The sequence below is a fragment of the Quercus suber genome, unplaced genomic scaffold (genome assembly GCF_002906115.3).
Source record: "Quercus suber isolate HL8 unplaced genomic scaffold, Cork oak 2.0 scaffold_624, whole genome shotgun sequence".
Taxonomy (NCBI): domain Eukaryota; kingdom Viridiplantae; phylum Streptophyta; class Magnoliopsida; order Fagales; family Fagaceae; genus Quercus; species Quercus suber.
In genome coordinates this window covers 45464-66499 of record NW_027070067.1, presented here as the reverse complement: position 1 = coordinate 66499, position 21036 = coordinate 45464, and the positions used below count along the sequence as shown (strand labels likewise).

Sequence of the window (21036 nt, the reverse complement as noted above, 5' to 3'; positions counted from 1 at the left end):
CACCACTACTGCCCATAGCATACCACCACAACTGCCTATAGTAGCCCACCCCTGCAACCATCGCAATCCACCACCGCCGACAACCATAACCAAAATCCAAAATCAATCAACCAACCCACTACCATCGACCATCATAGTTAAAATCCAAAATCAACCAGAACCCAAAATTAGCCCACACCCACCGCCATAACCCACCAACATCAGCCCATCATAACCCATGAAACCCACCAACATCAACCCATTACAACCCATGAAACTCAATCCACATCCACCAAAAAAAAAAAAAATAAACCAAGGCGATCTGAGATGGATGGCACTGCGTGGTGGATGGCGATCTGCCCATCCGAACCCACCCATTGCCCAACCCACCCATCAAACCATAGCCAAAAAAAAAAAAAAAATGAAAACCATAGCTAGAGAGAGATCAGCATGGAAGTGAGGCGTCGGTGTCGGTGACGCGTCGGCGTGGAAGAGAACTGATGGTGAGAGAAGAAAATATGAGAGGATGAGAGAGCTATATGATCGGTGTTTGAGAGAAAAAAAAACGAGGAAGAGATTGACAGAGAGATGAGAGAAAAAAGAATTAAAAATTCATTAAAATTATACCACATCTTTTTGTACGCTCTCATATTTGAGATGAATTTCAAATTTTTTGAGATTTAGAACATCTCATAAGAGCACCCACAACAGATGTGCCAAATGTGCCCAAATGTCAAATATTTGGCACATTTGGCACATTAAACACAAAAAACACCTCCCATCAGATGTTGTATATGTGCCAAAATTATACCATTTGTGTCCATACCGTTGCAAATTTGCAACGGTACGGACATAAATGGTAAACCAAAATATTGTTTTTTATTCGGCTTTCTCTCTCCTCTCACTTCTAGTCTTGATTTTTTTTCTCTCTCTTCTCACATTAGACCCAGCTCCTCCCTCAACAGAGAAAGAACAAAATGACACACTCCACATCTTCAAACAATAAGCTCCTAGGCAAGGTGGCCATTATCACCAAAGGCGCAAGTGGCATGGGCGAGGCCATTTCAATCATCGCCATCGTCATCACCGTCGTCATCGCTGCTCCGATCTCGCCGATCTCTCTCTCTTTTTTGGTGGTTGGTTGTTTTGATTGTTGGTGGTTGGCTAATTTTGGTTGATGGTGGTAGGTTGATCGGGTTGTAGGTGTGAGATTGGGTTGTGGGTGTGAGATTTGTGGCTGTGGAGGGGTCTCACTAGCGCCGTCGCCGATATTGGTTATGGTGATTAATGTTGTGGTGTTTTTTTTTTTTTTTTTTGGTGTAGGGGTTGATATTGGTTGTAGTGTTTGTTTGAATTTTTTTTTGGTAGCAATGGCTGATATTGGTGGTTGTGGGTTATGGTTGTTGATTTGTGGTGTGGGTTGTTGTTGCTGTTGTTGATGATAATGGGGGAATGGATAATATATTATTTTAATGTGTAGTAAATATTATTTTAATATATAGAATTGTATGATAAAACATATGATAAATGGGATGCTGTAAAATGATGTGGTAAAATAATAAAGTAGGCTTTTGATGTGGCAAAATGACATTTTTTTGCCACATCTGATGTGGATGCTCTAAAAAATGTTTTTTGGTATTTAGTGTGCCAAATGTCAAATTTGACACTTGGCAAACCTGATGGTGACGCTCTAAATACTTTTAGATTGGACCAAAAAAAAGTAATGGCGAAAACCACATTTTCGTTCCTACATTTTCACTCGATTCCACTTTGGTCTTTAACTTTTTTTTTTCCACCGCTTTTAGTCCCTATCCTAGAAAACGCATCTCGTTTTAGTTCCTGCCATTACATCAGAAACAAAAAATGTACACGTAGCAAACGACAGAATTAAAAAATATTAAAAATAATAATAAAAAATATTATTTGACATTAAAAAATGCCACGTCAACATCTAAATTTAAAAAACTAATTTATCAATTTTAATTAAATAAAAAAAACTAAAAACATAACTAAAACCGAAAACCATATGAATCATGATCTAAGTCAAGAACAAGAACAACAAAAATACCAACCCAGATGATTCTCAAAAGAAAAGAAAAGAAAAAAAAACCCAACCCAGATTTATTTTTTAAGAAGTAACCCAACCCAGATTTAAATACAAAGAACAAGAACAAGAACAAGAAAGGGAAGAGCTTGGCCGTCTTTCATCCTCTCCAGATTTAAAAAAAAAAACCCAACCCAACCCAAATTTAAACCCAACCCTTTTCAGTCGTTTGTCCTCTCATTTTCATTAAAACCCACACAATCAAATCGTCATCACGAACAAGTTAACAAGTGGCAGTTGCGACGGCGATTGATCGATTTGGTTGTCTTGAGAGTACTCGATGGTGGTGTAGTGAGATAGGGGTGGCAATTTTTACCCATATCCATGAACCCGCCCATTACCCACCTTATTTGGATAAGTCCTAACCCAACCCATTTGAATATTTGGGTTAAATGGGTGAAGACCCATTTGGTTATTTAATTAAATGGGTCTAAATGGATATATCCACTAATACCCACTAAACCCATCTAAATTTCTAGAAAATGACCAAAATACTCTTGAAACCTAATAAATGACCAAAATACTCCCAAAATCCAAAAAATTACCAAAATACCTCCAAAATCCAAAAAATGAGCAAAATACCCCCCAAAACCTAGAAAATGACCAAAATACTCCAAAAACCTAAAAATTACCAAAATACTTCCAAAACCAATAAAATAACCAAAATACCCCTGAAACCTAAAAAATGACCAAAATACCCTGAAAACCTAACAAATGACCAAAATACCCCCAAAACCTAAAAATTACCAATATACCCCCAAAACCCAAAAAATGACCAAAATACCCCCAAAACCTAAAAATTACCAAAAAAATGACCAAAATATCCCCGAAACCTAAAAATGACCAAAATACCCTCAAAATCCAAAAAAATGACCAAAACGCCCTCGAAACCCAAAAAATGACCAAAATATCCCCAAAACCTAAAAAATGAACAAAATACCCCAAAAACCCAAAAAATGACCAAAATACCCCAAAAACCTAAAAATTACCAACATACTCCCAAAACCCAAAAAATGACCAAATACCCCCAAAACCTTAAAATTACAAAAAAAAAATAACCAAAATACCCCTGAAACCAAAAAATGACCAAAATACCCCCAAAACCCAAAAAATGACCAAAATGCCTCCAAAACCTAAAAAATGACCAAAATACCCCCGAAACCCAAAAAATACCAAAATACCTCTAAAACCTATAAAATGACTAAAATACCCCCGAAACCTAAAAAATGACCAAAATACCTCCAAAACCTAAAAATTACCAAAATACCCCCAAAACCTAAAAATGACCAAAAAATGACCACAATACCCCCGAAACATAAAAATGACCAAAATACCCTCAAAACCCAAAAAATGACCAAAATACCCCCAAAACATAAAAAATGACCAAAATACCCCAAAAACCTAAAAAAATGACCAAAATACACTCGAAACCTAAGAATTACCAAAATTCACCCTAAACCTAAAAAATTACCAAAATGCCCCCTAAACCTAAAAAATGACTGAAATTCCCTTGAAACCTAAAAAATTACCAAAATACCCTGAAACCTAAAAATGATCGAAATGCCCCAAGACCTAAAAAATGACTAAAATATCCCCAAAACCTAAAACAATGACCAAAATACCCTAAAAACCTAAAAAAATGATCGAAATACCCCCAAAACCTAACAATTACCAAAATACACCATAAACCTAAAATACCAAAATACTCCCTAAACCTAAAAATTGGCCGAAATACCTCCAAAACCTAAAAAATAACTGAAATACCCCCAAAACCTAAAAAAGTGACCAAAATACCTTGAAACCTAAAAAATTATCGAAATACCCCAAAAACCTAAAAAATGACCAAAATAACTCCAAAAGCTATAAAAAAAAAATGATCGATAAAAACACCTGAAACCCAAATTATGACCAAAATACCGCTAAACATGTAAGATGACCAAAATACACCAGAAACATCTGAAATTACCGAAATAGAGGTTTAGGGCATTTTGGATGTTTCGAGGATATTTTGATCATTTTTTATGTTTCAAGGGCATTTTGATCATTTTTAGGTTTCGGGGGTATTTTGATCATTTTTAGGTTTCGAGGGTATTTTGGTCATTCTTGGGTTTCGGGGGTATTTTGGTCATTTTTTGAGTTTCGGGGGGTATTTTAGTCATTTTTTGGGTTTCGAGGGGTATTTTGGTCATTTTATGAGTTTCGAAAATATTTTGGTCATTTTTAGGTTTCGGGGGTATTTTGGTCATTTTTTGAGTTTCGGGGGTATTTTTGTCATTTTTTGGGTTTTAGGGTTATTTTCGTCATTTTTTAGGTTTTGGAAGTATTTTCGTCATTTTTAGGTTTCGGGGGTATTTTGGTCATTTTTTAGGTTTCGGGAGTATTTTGGTCATTTTTTGGGTTTTGGAAGTATTTTGGCCATTTTTAGGTTCCGGGGGTATTTTGGTCATTTTTTGGGTTTTGGAAGTATTTTGGTCATTTTTAGGTTTCGAGAGTATTTTGGTTATTTTTTGGGTTTCGGGGTTATTTTGGTCATTTTTTGGGTTTCGGGGGTATTTTGGTTATTTTTTGGGTTTTAGGGGGTATTTTGGTCATTTTAGATATTTTGGAGGTATTTTGGTCATTTTAGTGGGTTTTAAGCATATATGGTGATTTTAGAGATATCGGGGGTATTTTGGTCATTTTAGAGGTTTCATGGGTATTTTGCTCATTTTAGAGATTTTGGGGATAATTTTGGATGTCCAAGGGTATATTGGTAATTTTGGAAGTGTAGGGGTATTTGTATCATTATAGGTATTTAAGGGTATTTTTGTAATTTTAGAGGTCAAGAGGGTATTCAAGTAGTTTTAGAGGTATTTGAGTCATATTGGGTTAAATGGTGGGTTACTAATTAAATGGGTTGGGTTGGTAATGGATAATTAATTTATATATAAACGGGTCATAAATGGATAAATGGATAATTACACACCCAACCCATTTATGACCCAACCCGCCCATTTGCCACCCTTATAGTGAGGGAAGAGCTCAGCAGGGAGGTTGTCGTCGGAGATGGAGGCGTAGTTGGGAGGGAAGTGGTTGTGTTGGAAGCAGAAAGGGCAGAACTAGATCTTAGCAGCGAAGTCGACAATGGCGAAGGGGTTGAGGACGATGGTAGATCCAGATCTTGGAGGCGAAGTCAACGATGGCGTAGTTGTCTTGATTTCTCTAGTTCCAGGAATTCTGCCATTTAGGGATTTTGAAATTTCTTTTCTCGATTCGGTTGGGAATTTGAATTCCTGTTCAAATTACTGGAGAGTGTGGGTGGGATTGTGAAGTTTTGGAACAGAGGAAATGATATCGATGGTTACTGTGGATGGTCTATGGTGATGAACATTGTCATGGTAATGGTGTAGTGGGTTTGTTGATTCGTTGCAGATTTTCTGGGTTTTTTATATGATTTTTCTTGTTTGGTTGCTAAGAAAATGCAAGAAAAAAGAAGAAAATCTTAAATTTCTTATTTCCTGGGCAACCATGTTCTTAGAATGAAGAATAATTATTATTTAAATAATTAAATGATAACTAAAATTTATTTTATTTTAAAATAAAATAAAATATTTTTAATATTTTTTAATTTTGCTGTTTGTTATGTGTGTATTTTTTGTCTCTGATGTAACAATAGAGACTAAAACAAGACTCATTTTTAGAATAGAGGCTTAAAACGGTGAAAAAAAATTAAAAGATCAAAATTAGAATCGCATAAAAATATAAAAACGAAAATGTAATTTTCACCTAAAGTAATTTATACTTTTGTATTGCGTATGAATCCAGCCATGATTCCATAAACCATAATAATAAAATAGAAATAGAAACACTGCTTGCGTTGTGACGCGCTTTTTCATTTTCAAAAAGTGGCCCACAAACAATGTCCACTAAAAACCATCAAATATCAAACAGAGGCAATACATTCCCTATGTGCATAGGAAGGAGTAACCACTAAACCGCGTCCAAAAACCACTATATAAGCAAATACCATCAACCAAAAAAAAAAAAACAAAAAGCGGCAAATCAAACAACACCACGACCTGTCAGCCTTATCCACATTTCTTCTCAACTATGCATCTCGTTGTCTTGTCCTTTAAATAGGGTCCCAGTCATATTCTTGTCAATTAAGTTTGAGATACTAATAAAAAACCAAACTCAAAGGTTCTCAAAATCAAAAATCAAAGAGAGAGAGAGAGATGGCAGATATTGCTATTTTGGTTGCTGAGGAGTATGAGAGGAGGGTCAAGGATGCAAGAAAAGCTGGTGGTGCTAAAGGTGAGTACGAGATTGACATTGTTTCTTATGCTTCATCCTTGGCTTTGAGGGTCAAGACCAAGATTGGAAACCAGAAAATGGAGCTTTTCAAGTGGGTTTTGGAGCCTAAAACCCAGATTGGTCTTGCTGCTTCCTGTGGTTTCTTCTCTGCCTAAATTTTCCTTTCCTCTAATCTAAGAGTTGTACATGATTTGCTGTTTCTTTTTCCTTTGATTTGTACATAGTCGTATTATTATTATTATTATTTAAGTCGAAGACTGTTTTGTTGTGCTTAATTATGATGTTATGGTTCGAGAACGAAAATTAATGTAAAATCCTTTTTAAGATGGCTGAATTTGAATTTGGATCCTATTTTGTCACATTGGCAGTAATATGATGCTTGTTTCCCTGATTTGAATCAGTCTAATTTTGAACCAATACACTGATTTCCTTCATTCTCTCAAAAAAAAAAAAAAAAATCACTAGTTTCCTTAGAACCACATTAATTTCTTATCTTAGAAAGTTTTCTGAAGAAAAAAACAGTTCAAAAGCTATGGCAGTGTTCATAAGTGACTCAATTATGTGCTAAATATCTTTCCTAGCCTACCACATACGACAAAAATGAAAAAAAAAAAGGGTTTTGCTGTTGGTTATAAGTTATAACCTAAGATCATATTGAAATACACTATTCATTTCCGTCGAAAATGGAAATGATTTCTTGAGTTCTTGACAACATATACTGGGGTTGTAAAATGATTTTCATAATTTTATTTTTTGGTACATATAAAATGGTTTAATGCTCTCTCCATAACATTTTTTTAGTATACTCTTCAATGTCCTAATTTCTGAATTCTGACCAATATGTAAAGTGGTTTTCAAAACTGTATACGCGGTTTTATCCACCGACCAACATGTCACACAGCATTTTTCCTATTTTTATTTGTGCTGACGTGTTAAAAAAAACAAAAATCATGTGCAGAATTGGTCTTGATATTTTGGATGAGGTTGGCCGCAAGATGGGGAATGAAATAATTGTTGGCCTAATTTTGTTTAGGAGGGGTCCACAATGAAATTGAAAGAAAGAGATACATGTTTTGGTATGTATAAATAATCTCTGCCAAGCCAATAATGTATTTCAAGCTCACTGTAACGTGTGCCAATAATGTAACATTGCTTGTAGGCTCATTGGGCCTGTATAGAGAATGTGCCCTCGGAATGAAGCTTGGGCTTGACTCTTTTCATGTACAAGCCTATATAAAGAACTTTTAGAATTAGTCATTAGAAAGTGGAGTTTAGGCTTCATATCAGGCCCTTTGAGTCTTGTAGTTCAATGGTCAAGACTGTCAACCCTCTTTGCAAAACGCTAGCCCAATTGCTTCTTAGAAAAAAAAAAAAAAAAAAAGGCATTCTTTGTTTGAAGATTAAACAAATACAATGAGAAGACTTCTAATTCAATTTTTTCTTTTGGAATTTTTAACATCACAAGTCATGATTAGATGCCATCATTTCATATAAGACTACGTAAAGGCTAAAGAAAATCTTTCATACAGTGTTGAGTAATTCAAAGATTTATAAAATCATGTGAAAGTATTGAATGCGAATGAAGCATGCATTTGTGTTGTCTTTAAAGTATACTTGTAGCTCTATATATTACAAGATAATTTTTACTTTGTTCGAAACCCCAAATTTCATGAAGATATTTAAGAGATGCTTTCTTTTCTTGTTATTTTCTTCTTCCTTTGATGAGGGGGGAGGGAGCTCATAAATTTTGGGAAAGGTAAGTTACAAAATTTTAATTTTAATTATATATACATAGAACACAAATCATCAGTTCCACTTATTTGAATACAAATCTTATGTCTCATTTTTTGTGTTCTATTTTATACCCCTCCATTAATGGTACACTAAGTGTCTAATTTTATTGTTGTTATTTTTTCATTTTTAAGCTTTAGTTTATAAGGAAAGTAAAAGGAATATATGACAGGTTATAATTAGTAGAGTATAAAATATAACACAAAAAATGGGGCAAGAAATTTGAAGGAATGTGAGTCATTGCCCCTTGTGTCTTGTGTCTTAAATGGTAGAAGTTGAGCTAAAGTATTTCAAGGCTATCATGAAGTTCAACTAATTTTTCCCTTTATTTGATATATAAATGAAATATTAACGTAGCCTCTCAACTTGTGGTCGATTAAACTGTCTAGATGTGGACTGCGAACAGGTTCACATTCAATGAATGCTTAGCTTATAGTCACACACTCACACTAATGATAAGATGTAACCTTTTTTCCCTTGTTTAGTAAATTCTTCGTGTTGTGTTTATTTTGGCAAAAAGTTTAATTAGGAATATAAAATTTTCATTATAAATTACAAATTGTCTCAAAAAATTTAAGATATTAAAAAATAATAATTTTAACCACTTAATTATTGTTCTAACAATGTAAAAGAAATATATAATTTCAATCACAACTCATCATTCTAGCAAGTTGTGAGCTTTTTATTTTATTTATTTATTTTTATTATACACTATAGTTTGGGATAGGGTAAATTGCTAAGAACACTCCTGAAATTTGAGGTTATTTGGATTTTACACCCTAAAGCTTGAGAATTTTGATTTTACACTCTAAAGTTTAGTTCCATTAGCAAAAACACACTCTCGGTTAGTTTTGACTGTTAAGTGACATATTGGCAAGCGGACATGTTTATTTTTTTGCCAAATCAGCTATAAAAATCGACGTAATTTCACTTAAGAGAAAGAGGACTGTTGGCAGCATCAAAACGGCACCATTTTGCCTAAGAAGAAACAAAAAAGCTTGATCAAACCTTACACCATTTCGCATCTCAATTTTCAATTTGGTTGAACCCATCAGCTCAACCAGATTAGATCCAAGGTGGCACGATGATGCGGTCAATGAGTTCTCTTTCTCTTTCCTTCCACATTTTCTTGTCATTACTAGATTTGGGTTTTGTGTGTGTGTGTGTGTTATGGTTAAAAGAGTTGAACCGTGTAGAATTGAGAACTGGATTTTTTGTGTTTAAGAATTGGGGTTTTTAACCTCAACTGTGCATTCATGTTGTTTATAATGTCTTTTCACAGTTTCGACCTTCCTTCCTTTTTCTTTTTCTTTTTTTTTTCTTTTTTTTTTTTTTTGCCTTGGGCCCTTGGCAGCCCATGTGATTCACTTTTCTATATATCTGTGACTTAAATTGCTATGGACAAAATATATTTGTCCAATATTCAATACCTGCGCCATAGCAATTGTTTTAGAAAGAACTCCTCAGCGTACCAGTGAAGAAGATGCTAAACTCCAGAAAAGTGTCAAGAGTTCAAGGATAATGCTAGTGACAGGCCCTTCATCCCACCTCGCAAGCAGGTGAGTTATAAGGATAGTCTTTTGGGTGACATCCTAAGTGCCTACACTTAGGCTTTCAGGTTCAATACAACTAGGGAGTTTAAAGATGAGTCTAATACCAAGTTGGATGACCTCGTGGATGGTATGGTGGATGTCCACCTTTCCAAAGAAACCAAAGCCCATATCAAGGCACCGTGGGCCAAGGCATTGATCATGAAAGTGTATGGTAGAACTATGGGATACAACTATCTCACTTTCAAAATCAATACCTTGTGGAGACCAGTGAACAAAATGGACTGCGTTGATCTTGGAAAGGATTTTTTCCTCATTAAATTCCATGATGAGTCTGATTATGATAAGGTTCTAAAGGGGCGGGGGGGGGGGGGGGGGGGGAAATCCAAACTCCTCTCCTTTACAGGCAGAACTGTGTTGGTAAAATCGGTTATGACGGCCATACCCAACTATGAGATGCAAGGTGTTGCTCTCCCTTCACATCTGTGCTCTAAGATGGACAAAATAAATAGAGATTTTCTTTGGGGTCCACTGAGGAAAAAATAAGATTGCACCTAGTAGGGTGGAGTAAAGTCATCAAATCCAAAGAAGAAGGAGGCTTGGGTATACATGCGGCAAGAGCAAAAAATATTGCCAGACTTGCTAAACTAAATTGGAGGCTTTATCTGGAAAAGGACTCACTTTGGGCGAAAGTTCTCTTAAGCAAATACTGCTCTCAATAAAGAATGAGAGCAAGAGACCCGGGTAGTCTTCCATGCTCACCTACTTGGAAGGTAATCAAAGTTGGTTTTCCAGTTTTTGAAAAAGGGGTATACTGGAGTGTGGGTAGTAAGTCTACCCTTAACTTTTGGGAGAGTAAGTGGGTGAAAGGGTCTTCCATTAGAGAGCAAGTTGCTGGCCCGCTCAGTCCACATGATGCTAGTTTGATTGTTGCTGATGTCTTTCGTGAGGGGTAGTGGGCATGGGACAAGATCTCTTTTGAATTGCCTTGCACGATTGCCGATAAGATCAACGCCACCCCCATACAACTCTATGGGGATAAGGAGGATACACCGATGTGGAAATTTTCTAAGGATTGTGAATTCAATATGGTTTCGGCATATACTTTGGCTAGACCCAAGAACGTTGATGGCCAACACTTCATGGGTAGTTGGGTTTGGCAACTTGATACGCTCCCAAAAATCACCCATTTCATTTGGCTCTGCTTGCACAATACTATTCCTGTCATAAAAGCCATTGCTACAAGGGGAATCCAATGCAATGTGACATGCCCCATCTGCCAATCCTAGGAAGAATAAATTCTTCATCTTTTAAGGGATTGTTCCTTTGCAAGGGAATTTTGGAGGAAGGTTGGAACTCCTAATGCCTTGGGAAACTTTATCCACCTTGAACTCGCGGATTAGCTGAAGACCAATTGTCTAGCCAAGGACTTCATCTCAATCAAAGGAATCCTGTGGAGCTACCTATTTCCCTTCGCTGTTTGGACTCTATGGAAGCATTGCAATAGGGTGTGTTTGAAAATGCCCCTTGTGATCTGAGAATATCTACTTCATGCGTCCAGCTTGCTAGAGAATTTTTCCTTTGTATAGGGAAAGGGCAAAAGACAGGCATTAGGTAGTCATTCCAATCTGTTGGAACAAGCCACCNGCGCTTGGTTTGTTGGGGAACACTTTCTTGCGATCAAACCATAAGAACCATATTTCAAGGCGTTGGAAGCTTCCTTCTCTTCCGTAGCTGTCTGGGTTAGATTTCTAGAATTACCAATAGAGTTTTATGATTCCTCAGTCCTGCGTGAGATAGGGTTCGCTATTGGTCCGGTTCTTAGGATTGACTCTTACAGAGCCTCTGGCTCGAGAGGTAGCCATGCCCGGATGTGTATACAAATTGATCTGTCAAAGCCTCTAATTAACACGGTGAGAGTGGGTAGGCTACGCTAAAAGGTGATGTACGAGGGCATTTCGTCCTTGTGCTTTTGTTGTGGAAGACTTGGAAACAAGCAAGATAGATGTAACTACCAAGTTAAACCATTTGAGAAAGCCAGTGAAGATGATCATGAAAGTACTCAGGCTTCGGGAAGCTCTGAAGCTTAACAGAAGGAAACTAATTTTGGAGAATGGATGCTTGTGACGAGGAAAAAACATCCAGTTAAGTTTGAACGATCTCCTGGGGCCAACGTAACTAACTAACCACTGATAGCTAGTTCTAAAGGAACTAAGGGTAAGAATGAGATAAGGGATGTGAACTTGACACCTTTTAACCTAGATGTGACCTTTCAATTAAAATTTGGTGCTGTCCATGGCACTAGTGCAACTGGGTTGGCAACGGCTAATTCTCGTGATCATGGGGAGTAAAGCACGCAAGTAGGACAAGTGACAATGACCAAAGGAGCATTGGTTACGTATCACAGGCCTCTTAACAGTGAACAAGCCAATCAACCAAATCTAACGGTTGAAAATAAAAACCTTATGGTAAGTCCCTCGAGATCAAGCAAAGACAAAAAGAATCCTAAGCCTAAAGGTTCAAAATCTCTAAAGCACCCCAACCCAGAGATAGAACCAAGGTTACAACTCTCTTTTACTGAGGTCACGCTCGATACAAAAAATCGCTTATCATCTTCCTCTCTTCCAACCTCAACCCACGGTGGGATGGGCTCTCTGGTACAGAAACAAAGCTGTTTTAGTCTCGGAAGAAGTGATTGCGCAAATATGGGTTGTATCGACAGAGACGATGGGGTGGTTCGAAGAGGGTTTGAATAAGGCTTGGAAGCACCTTTTTCCGATCACCCCAACCAATGTAAGGACAGGAAATCTACCATTGGATCACCCGGCATGGAGGGTGACACCAAATCTATGGTGGAAGTTCCTCACCGATTTACCACTGATCACAGAGAAGGAAGTCGAGGAATTGAACAAGTTAAGGAGGCCTTTGGTAATACCCCACTTAGACGAATCCGGATGGCTAGTCCAAGAAAGGAAGGTGATCGACTTCAGGGGCTCAGCAATGACTTACCTAGGGAATTGTCCTGCAATGAAGCTGATTCAGATTCTCAAGACTATCAACCAATGTGATCTCCTTCTCTGCTACAGGGAGGAAATCTAGGGAATTTTGAATTATCTAGTGGTATGGAAGCCAGACTGGGTGGCCTTAAAGGACGTTTTGAGGAGGATGGGATGAAGCATGATTGCCTCATCCATGAGGGGCCTAACCCAACTGAGATACCCAACGAATTTTGCACCCAAATGAACATCCTTCTGTGGAATTGCAAGGGTGTGCTAAACTCGGACTTCAAACGATGGATTTTTGATATGGCTGTTAATTATTATCCTTCTATAATGGTTATTACGGAGACTAGAGTAGGGGGGCGACCGTGCTGCAAAAAGCATTGAAGGACTTCCTTTTGATGGCTTTTTCCATACAGAGACTATAGGGTATGCAGGAGGTCTTTGGCTCCTTTGGAAAAAAGATTAAGTGGATGTGTTTGTGCTGTCTTCCACGGAGCAGGAAATTCATACCACTATTAAGGTATGCAACTCTGACTCTACTTGGCTTATATCTTCTGTTTATGCTAGCCCTCATATCATGGAAAGGAAAATCCTTTGGTCTAATCTTTCTGAAGTGGTTAAATTACATAACCTCCCCTGGCTTCTGCTTGGAGATTTTAATGAGACACTGTGTGGTGATGATAAGTTAGAGGTTCAAAAGGTGAATGTTAACAGGGCCATTGACTTTAAGGACTACTTGGATGCATGCAATCTGATTGACCTTGGGTTCTCTGGACCAAAGTTCACGTGGTCTAATCAGAGACAAATCACTAACCTCATTCTAGAATGACTAGATAGATGTTTCACAAATCCTTTGTGGAGAATTCTCTTTCTTAAGGCTATTGTTACCCACTTGCTAAGGGTTTTTTCGGATCATTGCCCCATGCTTTTGGAATTATTTAGACCTCTCCCATCTAGTTTAGAAGAGCCCTTCAGGTTCCATACCATGTGGCTGCACCACCCTCAATTTCCGGAGATTGTTAGAAGAACTTGGGATATGGAGACTAACTTGCCATTTGCCTTAAAAAATTTCACTGATCTGGTGAAGTAGTGGAACAAGAATGAATTTAGCAATATCTTTGCCCGGAAAAAAGGGTGCTTGTAAAAATTAATGGGACCCAAAAAGCCTTGTCTGATGGCCTAAATCATTTTCTTATCTAGCTAGAAAAGGAGCTTATTGCGGAGTATAATTTGATATTGCGCTAGGAAGAGGAATTTTGGGCTTTAAAGTCTCGTGTGAATTGGGCTATTAATGGGGATAGAAACACTGCGTTTTTTCACATCTCTACCCTTGTCAGGAGGCATGAAAATAAGATAAGAAGCATTAAGAATTCAATGGGAGAGTGGATTACGAATGAGGAAGAAATTAGGAGTGCTATCCTCTCGACTACCAACAGCTATTTGAGACTGAACTCGCTTACTCTTTTGGGCTTCGGAGGTTAAGAACTTTTCATGCACCTTTTTATCAGAAGAGAAGAGGATCAATTTGGTTGCCCCTATGCCCGAAGATGAAATTAAGCAGGGGTTATAGGCCTTGAAGCCCTTCAAAGCCCTTGGGGTTGATAGGTTCCATGTGGGTTTCTTCCAATATTTTTGGGCCAATGTGAAAACCGCGGTGTGTGGAGAAGTGACCAAAATCTTTGAAGAGAGGGTTGTTCCTGAATTTCTTAACAAAACCTTGATATCCCTCATTCCTAAAAGCGCAGACCCAGAAAGCCTCAGCAACTACAGGCCTATAAGCCTCTGTAACACAACCTATAAGATTGTGTCAAAATTTGTTGTAGGCCACCTTAGACCACACCTCAAGAAGCTGATTTCCCCAAATCAAGCTGCATTTGTGTCTGGCAGACGAGGATTGCACAATGTTGTGATAGCCTAAGAACTTTTGCACTCTCTAGACACAAAAAAGGGAAAGTGGGGTTCATGACAATCAAAGTCGACTTAGTTAAAGCATATGATCTCATTGAATGGTCCTTTGTGCATCATGTCCTCAATGCCTTCCACCTTCTTTAGATGCTTATAGATTTGATTATGAGTTGCATTTCATCAACTACCATCTTAATTTTATTTAATGGTGGTAAGTTGAACTCCTTTAAACCCATGAGGGGTATACGCCAAGGAGACCTACTCTCTCCCTACATTTTCATCCTCTGCATGGAGTATTTGGGTTATCTTATTAATAAGGAGTGCATGGATAAGAAATGGGTGCCAATGAAAATTCCAATCTGTTGGAACAAGCCACCACAAGGCTGGTTTAAATTGAATATGGATGGGGCATCGTTAGGAAACTCGAGAAAGGCTAGAGAAGGAGGTCTGATTTGAGACTGTCAAGGGAATTGGGTTAAAGGTTACGTGAGAAATATTTGGGTGGCATCAAACATAATTACTGAATGTTAGGCTTTAAGGGATAGTCTTACTTTAGCCTCTCAACTTGGAATCACCCAACTGATTGTAGAACTTGATGCAAAAGTTGTTGTTGATCTCATATTATCTAGAAAACCTTCTAACAGCCTCTATTCTTCCTTGTTGAATGACTGCAGAAACCTCATGAGCTGGTTTCAACAAGTCAGAATGAATCATGCCTTCAAGGAAGCCAACCGTTGCGCAGACTCGCTTGCTAAAGGAGGATGCTCCCTTTTAGAGGATTTTGTTGTTTTAGAGCTTCCCCCTTTTGATAGTTTTTATGTAATGCTTAATTTAGATGCTTCTGGTCTGTATTCTCTAAGGCTTTCGGCCACAACTTTGCCTTTTTTGGCTAGTTAATGCTATGCTAATTCCCCTTTTAACCAAAAAAAAAAAAAAAAAAAAATTTTAGAAAGACTTTTATGGTCTGTTTAGATTAGGGGGAAAGAAGGGGAGTAGAGTAGAGTTGGCTGAAAATAATTCACTTTTCTACGTATTTGTGACTTAAATTGCTATGGACAAAATATATTTGTCCAAAATTCAATACTTGTGCCATAAATTATGGCATTCAATACCTACACCATAGCAGTTGTTTTAGAAAGACTTTTATGATCCGTTTAGATTGAGAGGGAAAGAAGGGAAGTAGAGTAGAGTAGAGTTAATTGAAAATAGGCTAACTTTAGGCCAAATATATTCTACTCTACTTTACTCTCCCTTCCTCCCCTTCAATCCAAACGAACCATTAGTGAATCTTCCCTTGTGCAAAACCCTAAAAAAAATGAAGAAAAACTTTTGAGACACGAGATTTCTTGATGAAAATTAACAATAAGTATAAGGGAAACAATCCAAATTTGGGGTTCTGGGTTGGTTTGCAGTGATTGAGTTTGGGAATTAGGATTGTGAAACGGCGTCACAAGTTTGATTGTGTTTTGTGTTTTCTCTTAGGCAAAACGGCATTGTTATGATATAGCTGATTTGGAAAATATAAATAAATAAATAAACATGTCAGCTTGCCAATGTGTCACTTAATAGTCAAAACTAACAAAGGTTGTGTTTTACAAACAAACCAAACTTTGGGGTGTAAAATCAAAATTCTCAAATTTTAGAGTGTAAAATCCAACAAATCTTAAACTTATAGGGTGTATTTTGCAATTTACCGTTTGGAATATTTAAAGTGTCAAGCAGTCAAGGAGATGACAACTAATAACTCGGTCAATAATTCTTACCAAAACTCTTGTTGGCCTCCATGTTTGGTGGAATTTATGGAGTACGGAATATTGAAAACTACCTCTTTTATTGAACTTCAAGATTTATTAATAGCGCAAAATGAAAAACACATGCATCCCCCGTTGTATGTGCGGTTTCTTTAAAATCGATATGCAAAATTACTGTACTGTAAATTCTCTCTCTCTCTCTCTCTCTCTCTTCTACTAGCCAATACTTGCATGGCCTTGACAGCTTTACTACTAAACCAAAAGCCATGAAAAGTGAGAATAATAGACAGACATTATTTCCCTCTCACTCAAAAAAGTTGCAAAATAAAATCCAGAATACACTCAAATGTATTTTTTTTTTCCCGGGAGTAGTAAAAAAATTAAATATTACTAAAACTTTTTCAGACTTAAAGAACCCCACAATCTTCAATAACCAATGAACCTACATCACCCAAACATGCTACAAATTTACTGTTGATTGATGAATTCACATTCAATGAACAATAAAACCATGTTGAAAATGCTTTATTGATGAATGGCATTAGCTTTTGGGCGGGGGGTTTGAAATCCCAGACTTTGGAGAGTTGTTATTTGAGTGGTATTTTCTTTGGCTTATTAAATTATTAGCAACTCAGCTCACGTTGTAAATTTGTTCATCGTAGAGGAGGTACTATTTTCACTATTTTGTATATGAGTTGTATGAAATTAATGTCTCATACCACTACCATATTGAGTTTATGGGTATGTGTTCTCACTACTAGAAAAGATAAAATATATCTTTGTTACCATTATTAGAAAATGTAAGATATATAAGAGAGAGAGAGAGAGAGAGAGAGAGGCCTAAATCCACGGGGGAGGGCTTTTGATGGATACATTTTTTTCCTATTAATTATTATTATTATTATTTTTTGGGATGGGAAAGTTTTTTATGTTACAATGAATCAATTGATGAGTATTTGTAGTATGCTAAATCCTAGTCTAACAATAGTTAAATTAATAGTAGGCTTAAAATTACTTTACTTGAACTTCAAGTAAGATTAAAAATACTAGATATCTATACACATATATATATATATATATATAAATAGGATTTGAACTTATAACATCTACTCTATAATTATTATTTTAAACCATCATGTGAAGACAACAATTGATTATATATATATATATATATGAGATTCGAATACATGCTTCTTTTTAATTACAAAAAACTTTACTGCTAGTTGAGTTAACTAAAACCTATAAGATTAAAATCACTTTACTTTGCATGATTATTTTCTTGAATTCTAAGCATTGATATCTTTTACACCCACCACCGAATAATAATTCTCTCACTGCCACAAAGTATAGCCGCACTCCTTCTTTTTAGTGTGCTTTAATTTAAACATCTTTAAATAGATTTTAACTACTGGCTGTATTAATTGGAATCCCACTTTAAACGTCTTTAAATAAATTTTAACTACTTGCTGTATTAATTGGAACCACATGCATAATTAAAATTATGGTATGACTACTTCACTTATACTTAAAGTCTTGATATCTTCAGAACCATCAAGTCATAATTCTCCCATTGCAAGAGTGCTCTCTGTTTCCACATCGTCGCATGCTTCTTTTGTGTGCTTTAAACATCCTTTAAAAATAAATTGTAAACATATTACTCAAACATATTGTTGCTTGAAGTTAAAATTAGAAGTTATTGAAATATTTTGATAATTTCCATTATGGAATGGCTTCTCCTTTAAGCTTTTTCTTTCATTGCTTAATTTTTTCCCCAATAAATAAAAGCAACTTCCACATGAGGAATGTTAACAAAATAATTAATCCTTGTGAAGTTAGATTAGAGCTTCTACTAATTAGTAATTATACCTCTTGATGATACGATTTTAAAAATAAAAAAAAATTATTGAACAAATTACGGCAGAGGATACTATGCTAATTTGCTAACAATTCATGAAATATCCTTTGGGCTTTATTTATTTTTTATTTGTGTGTGTGTGTGTGACTGTGTGGAGAGAAGCTTCAGAGCTTTTGATGGTTGTTATTATTATAAAATTTTTGAGATAAAATATGAAGCATTGCATCAACAAGAACAACAATTTTAGTAATTAGTTAATTACAACTAAGAAATATTGGTTATTAGTTTTTAGAATATATGCCATCAAATTCAAAGCAATGATGGTTGTTCCATCAAATAAAAATAAAGAAAAAGAAAAAGCAATGATGGTTGTTGCCTTGTTGGTGACAATATGTATATTTCAAACTTTGAATACCAGGGATGACTAAACTAATCTTTCAAGGAAAAACATAGTCCTAATTTCGTATATCCTCCTTAAAACACCTGTCCAAAACCAATGTCAACAGTGGCCCCCGAATTAAATTTATAAGCAGGTACCATGAGAAAATACGGCTAAATAATTGAATGAGACAAATGTAACGTGAAAGGTTGGAGGGGAGCCAACTTTGAAAAAGACATATAAAATTTATTCATACGATACATGTTCACTAATTAGATCATTGGGTAATATTACATCTACAATATATATTTTTACAACAATTTTTAGATAATATGTTGTTATTAATTTTAATCTAAATTCATATTAACATCAGTACCTTTTAAATTATTAATAACAATTTATCATTTAAAATTTGTTGCGAATATATTATCTATCCATCATTAATTCATTCCTATGTATAGTTACATAATTATATACGAGTAATTTCTAATTTGTTTGGTGTACAGTGTACCTAGTACCTACCTATGCTACACTAATCGGTTTATCCACAAGAAATGAATTTTAAAAACCGTTAAATTAAATAATATTGATCCGCGGCCTAGTCCTCACCTACCAAAATATTGGAGCACATGATATATCAATGTAAACTTGGCACAATGGCAGGCTTACTTACTTCTGGTAGGTTAACCACTATGATACGTATCTGTCTCAGAGGGGATTCATAAATTGGATCACCAACCCTATATCAAAGTTTGGATATTTCTATATCAAAAAATGGAAAAGAAGAAAAAAAAAAAAAAAAAAAAAAGAAGAGAAAAGAGAGTTGGGAAGATTTTTCAGTTGTGGCCCTGCTATTGGCAGCTTTTTAGTAGTAAATTGCCAATAGCAAGTATAATCAAATAATTGGCCCTGCCTATTATTTGATTATAATAGGCTTTAGTAGTAAAGGGTTTTTATACTTGTTAATAAAAACCCTTTACATATTTATCTTCCTTTAAAACCATTTCAAAAATTTAACCAATATATGAATTTAGTGAGTTTAATCAGTAAAGTCTATTATAATCAAATAAGAGATTTGGGTTCAATTTTTGTGTACACAAAAAAAATAATTGATGTCTTAAGACTCTTAACCTGATGATAAAAGATAACTATCATAGAGTAGAAGTCATAAATTTGAAATACTATAGTGTATGTATAGTGTATACATAGATAAAAAATGCTTTCCTCAACAAAATTCTACCACTCAGCTAAACTGTAATTCTGTCTGCAGAATTTTCGTTTGGAATTCCATCAAAGCCAATGGTACATTATTAGCATTGAAAGTTAAATTATACTGTTGTCAACAAGAACAAAGATGAGAAATTCATCTCATTACATTTTGAATAGTCTTGATCAAGACATACATTAATCTGAAGCAATATATCAAAATTCCGACATTTTTTGTTCTTAAAGTTGATAACACAAAACAAGAATCTGCTATATATGTGCTTCTATGTACGTACAAAACTTGGGAGCTGAGAACTTAGAACAATCTACGGAAATTATTGCCATGTAATGCAGACAAGAAGAAAACAAACTCCTCATCATTCCCATCATACTCTACCTGATTTCGCAGCCGACGATAACTATCCACAATCTCATCCGGCACAACCTTAGTCCGGCAAAGTGGGCATGTAGCACGACAATATTGTTGTAGCCAGCTATCTAGGCAATCCTTATGGAATGTGTGCTTACATTGCAAATTTCTAACCTTGTCTCCTTCTTCAAATTCAGATAAACACACAGTGCATTCAATTGGCTCGGCCATAATCCTCGTTCTCTTACTGAAACTAATTGTGGGGTTCTTTTTTTCAATGAGTTTAAGGTATTGGCTTGTTGTGATTACAAGTTTATCGGAGTTGGGGCTTAATCCGGTGAGTGAACGGATCAGAATTATGATTTCAATAAGCAGGAGAGTGAAGAAGACTATGGTCATGGTTCTGAGGTTGGAGAAGAATTCAGAGAGGGCTTTCATTGCTGCTAGCTGCAGAAGGAAGTGCAGAGGATATTGTGCTCAAAGAATAATGAATTAATGGTGCTTTACATATATAAGGCTTAAACCTTAAATGTGGCTAGGTGCAGTGGTTTTGTTTGGTGCAGCCTACTCTTTTAATAATCATCCATGTAGCAGGTTACTTTTTTGCTAAACGTAGCAGGTTACTTATGAATGTTGTTATCTTGACTCATAGCCCGTTCTTAGAAGCTTTATAAAATAATTTGAAATAGACCCCAAATAAGAAAAAATATTTCTCATACAGTAGTTACCCAAACTTTATCTGTAGTTGTTAAGGGGTCTTGTGGAGTTGTAGTTGAATGATACATTCCCATATACAAAATGATTGAAGAGTTTTAGGAAAAAAATTAATTTGAACTGCAAAATTAGTAGCA

The 21036-nt window shown here is 35.9% G+C and overlaps 1 protein-coding gene across 1 annotated transcript; it reads right to left on the bottom strand.

Annotated features, from left to right (window-relative positions):
• Window positions 1-19901: 19901 nt before the first annotated feature.
• LOC112033407 (E3 ubiquitin-protein ligase RHA2B) lies at window positions 19902-20774 on the bottom strand. Its single transcript, XM_024066175.2, has one exon. The coding sequence runs from the start codon at window positions 20621-20623 to the stop codon at window positions 20132-20134; it is 492 nt and encodes a 163-aa protein (XP_023921943.1). The 5' UTR covers window positions 20624-20774; the 3' UTR covers window positions 19902-20131.
• Between the last annotated feature and the right edge of the window lie 262 nt (window positions 20775-21036).

Coding starts and splice junctions, on each gene's coding strand:
- LOC112033407 (XM_024066175.2), bottom strand. CDS start 20,623: ATGAAAGCCCTCTCTGAATTCTTCTCCAACCTCAGAACCATGACCATA.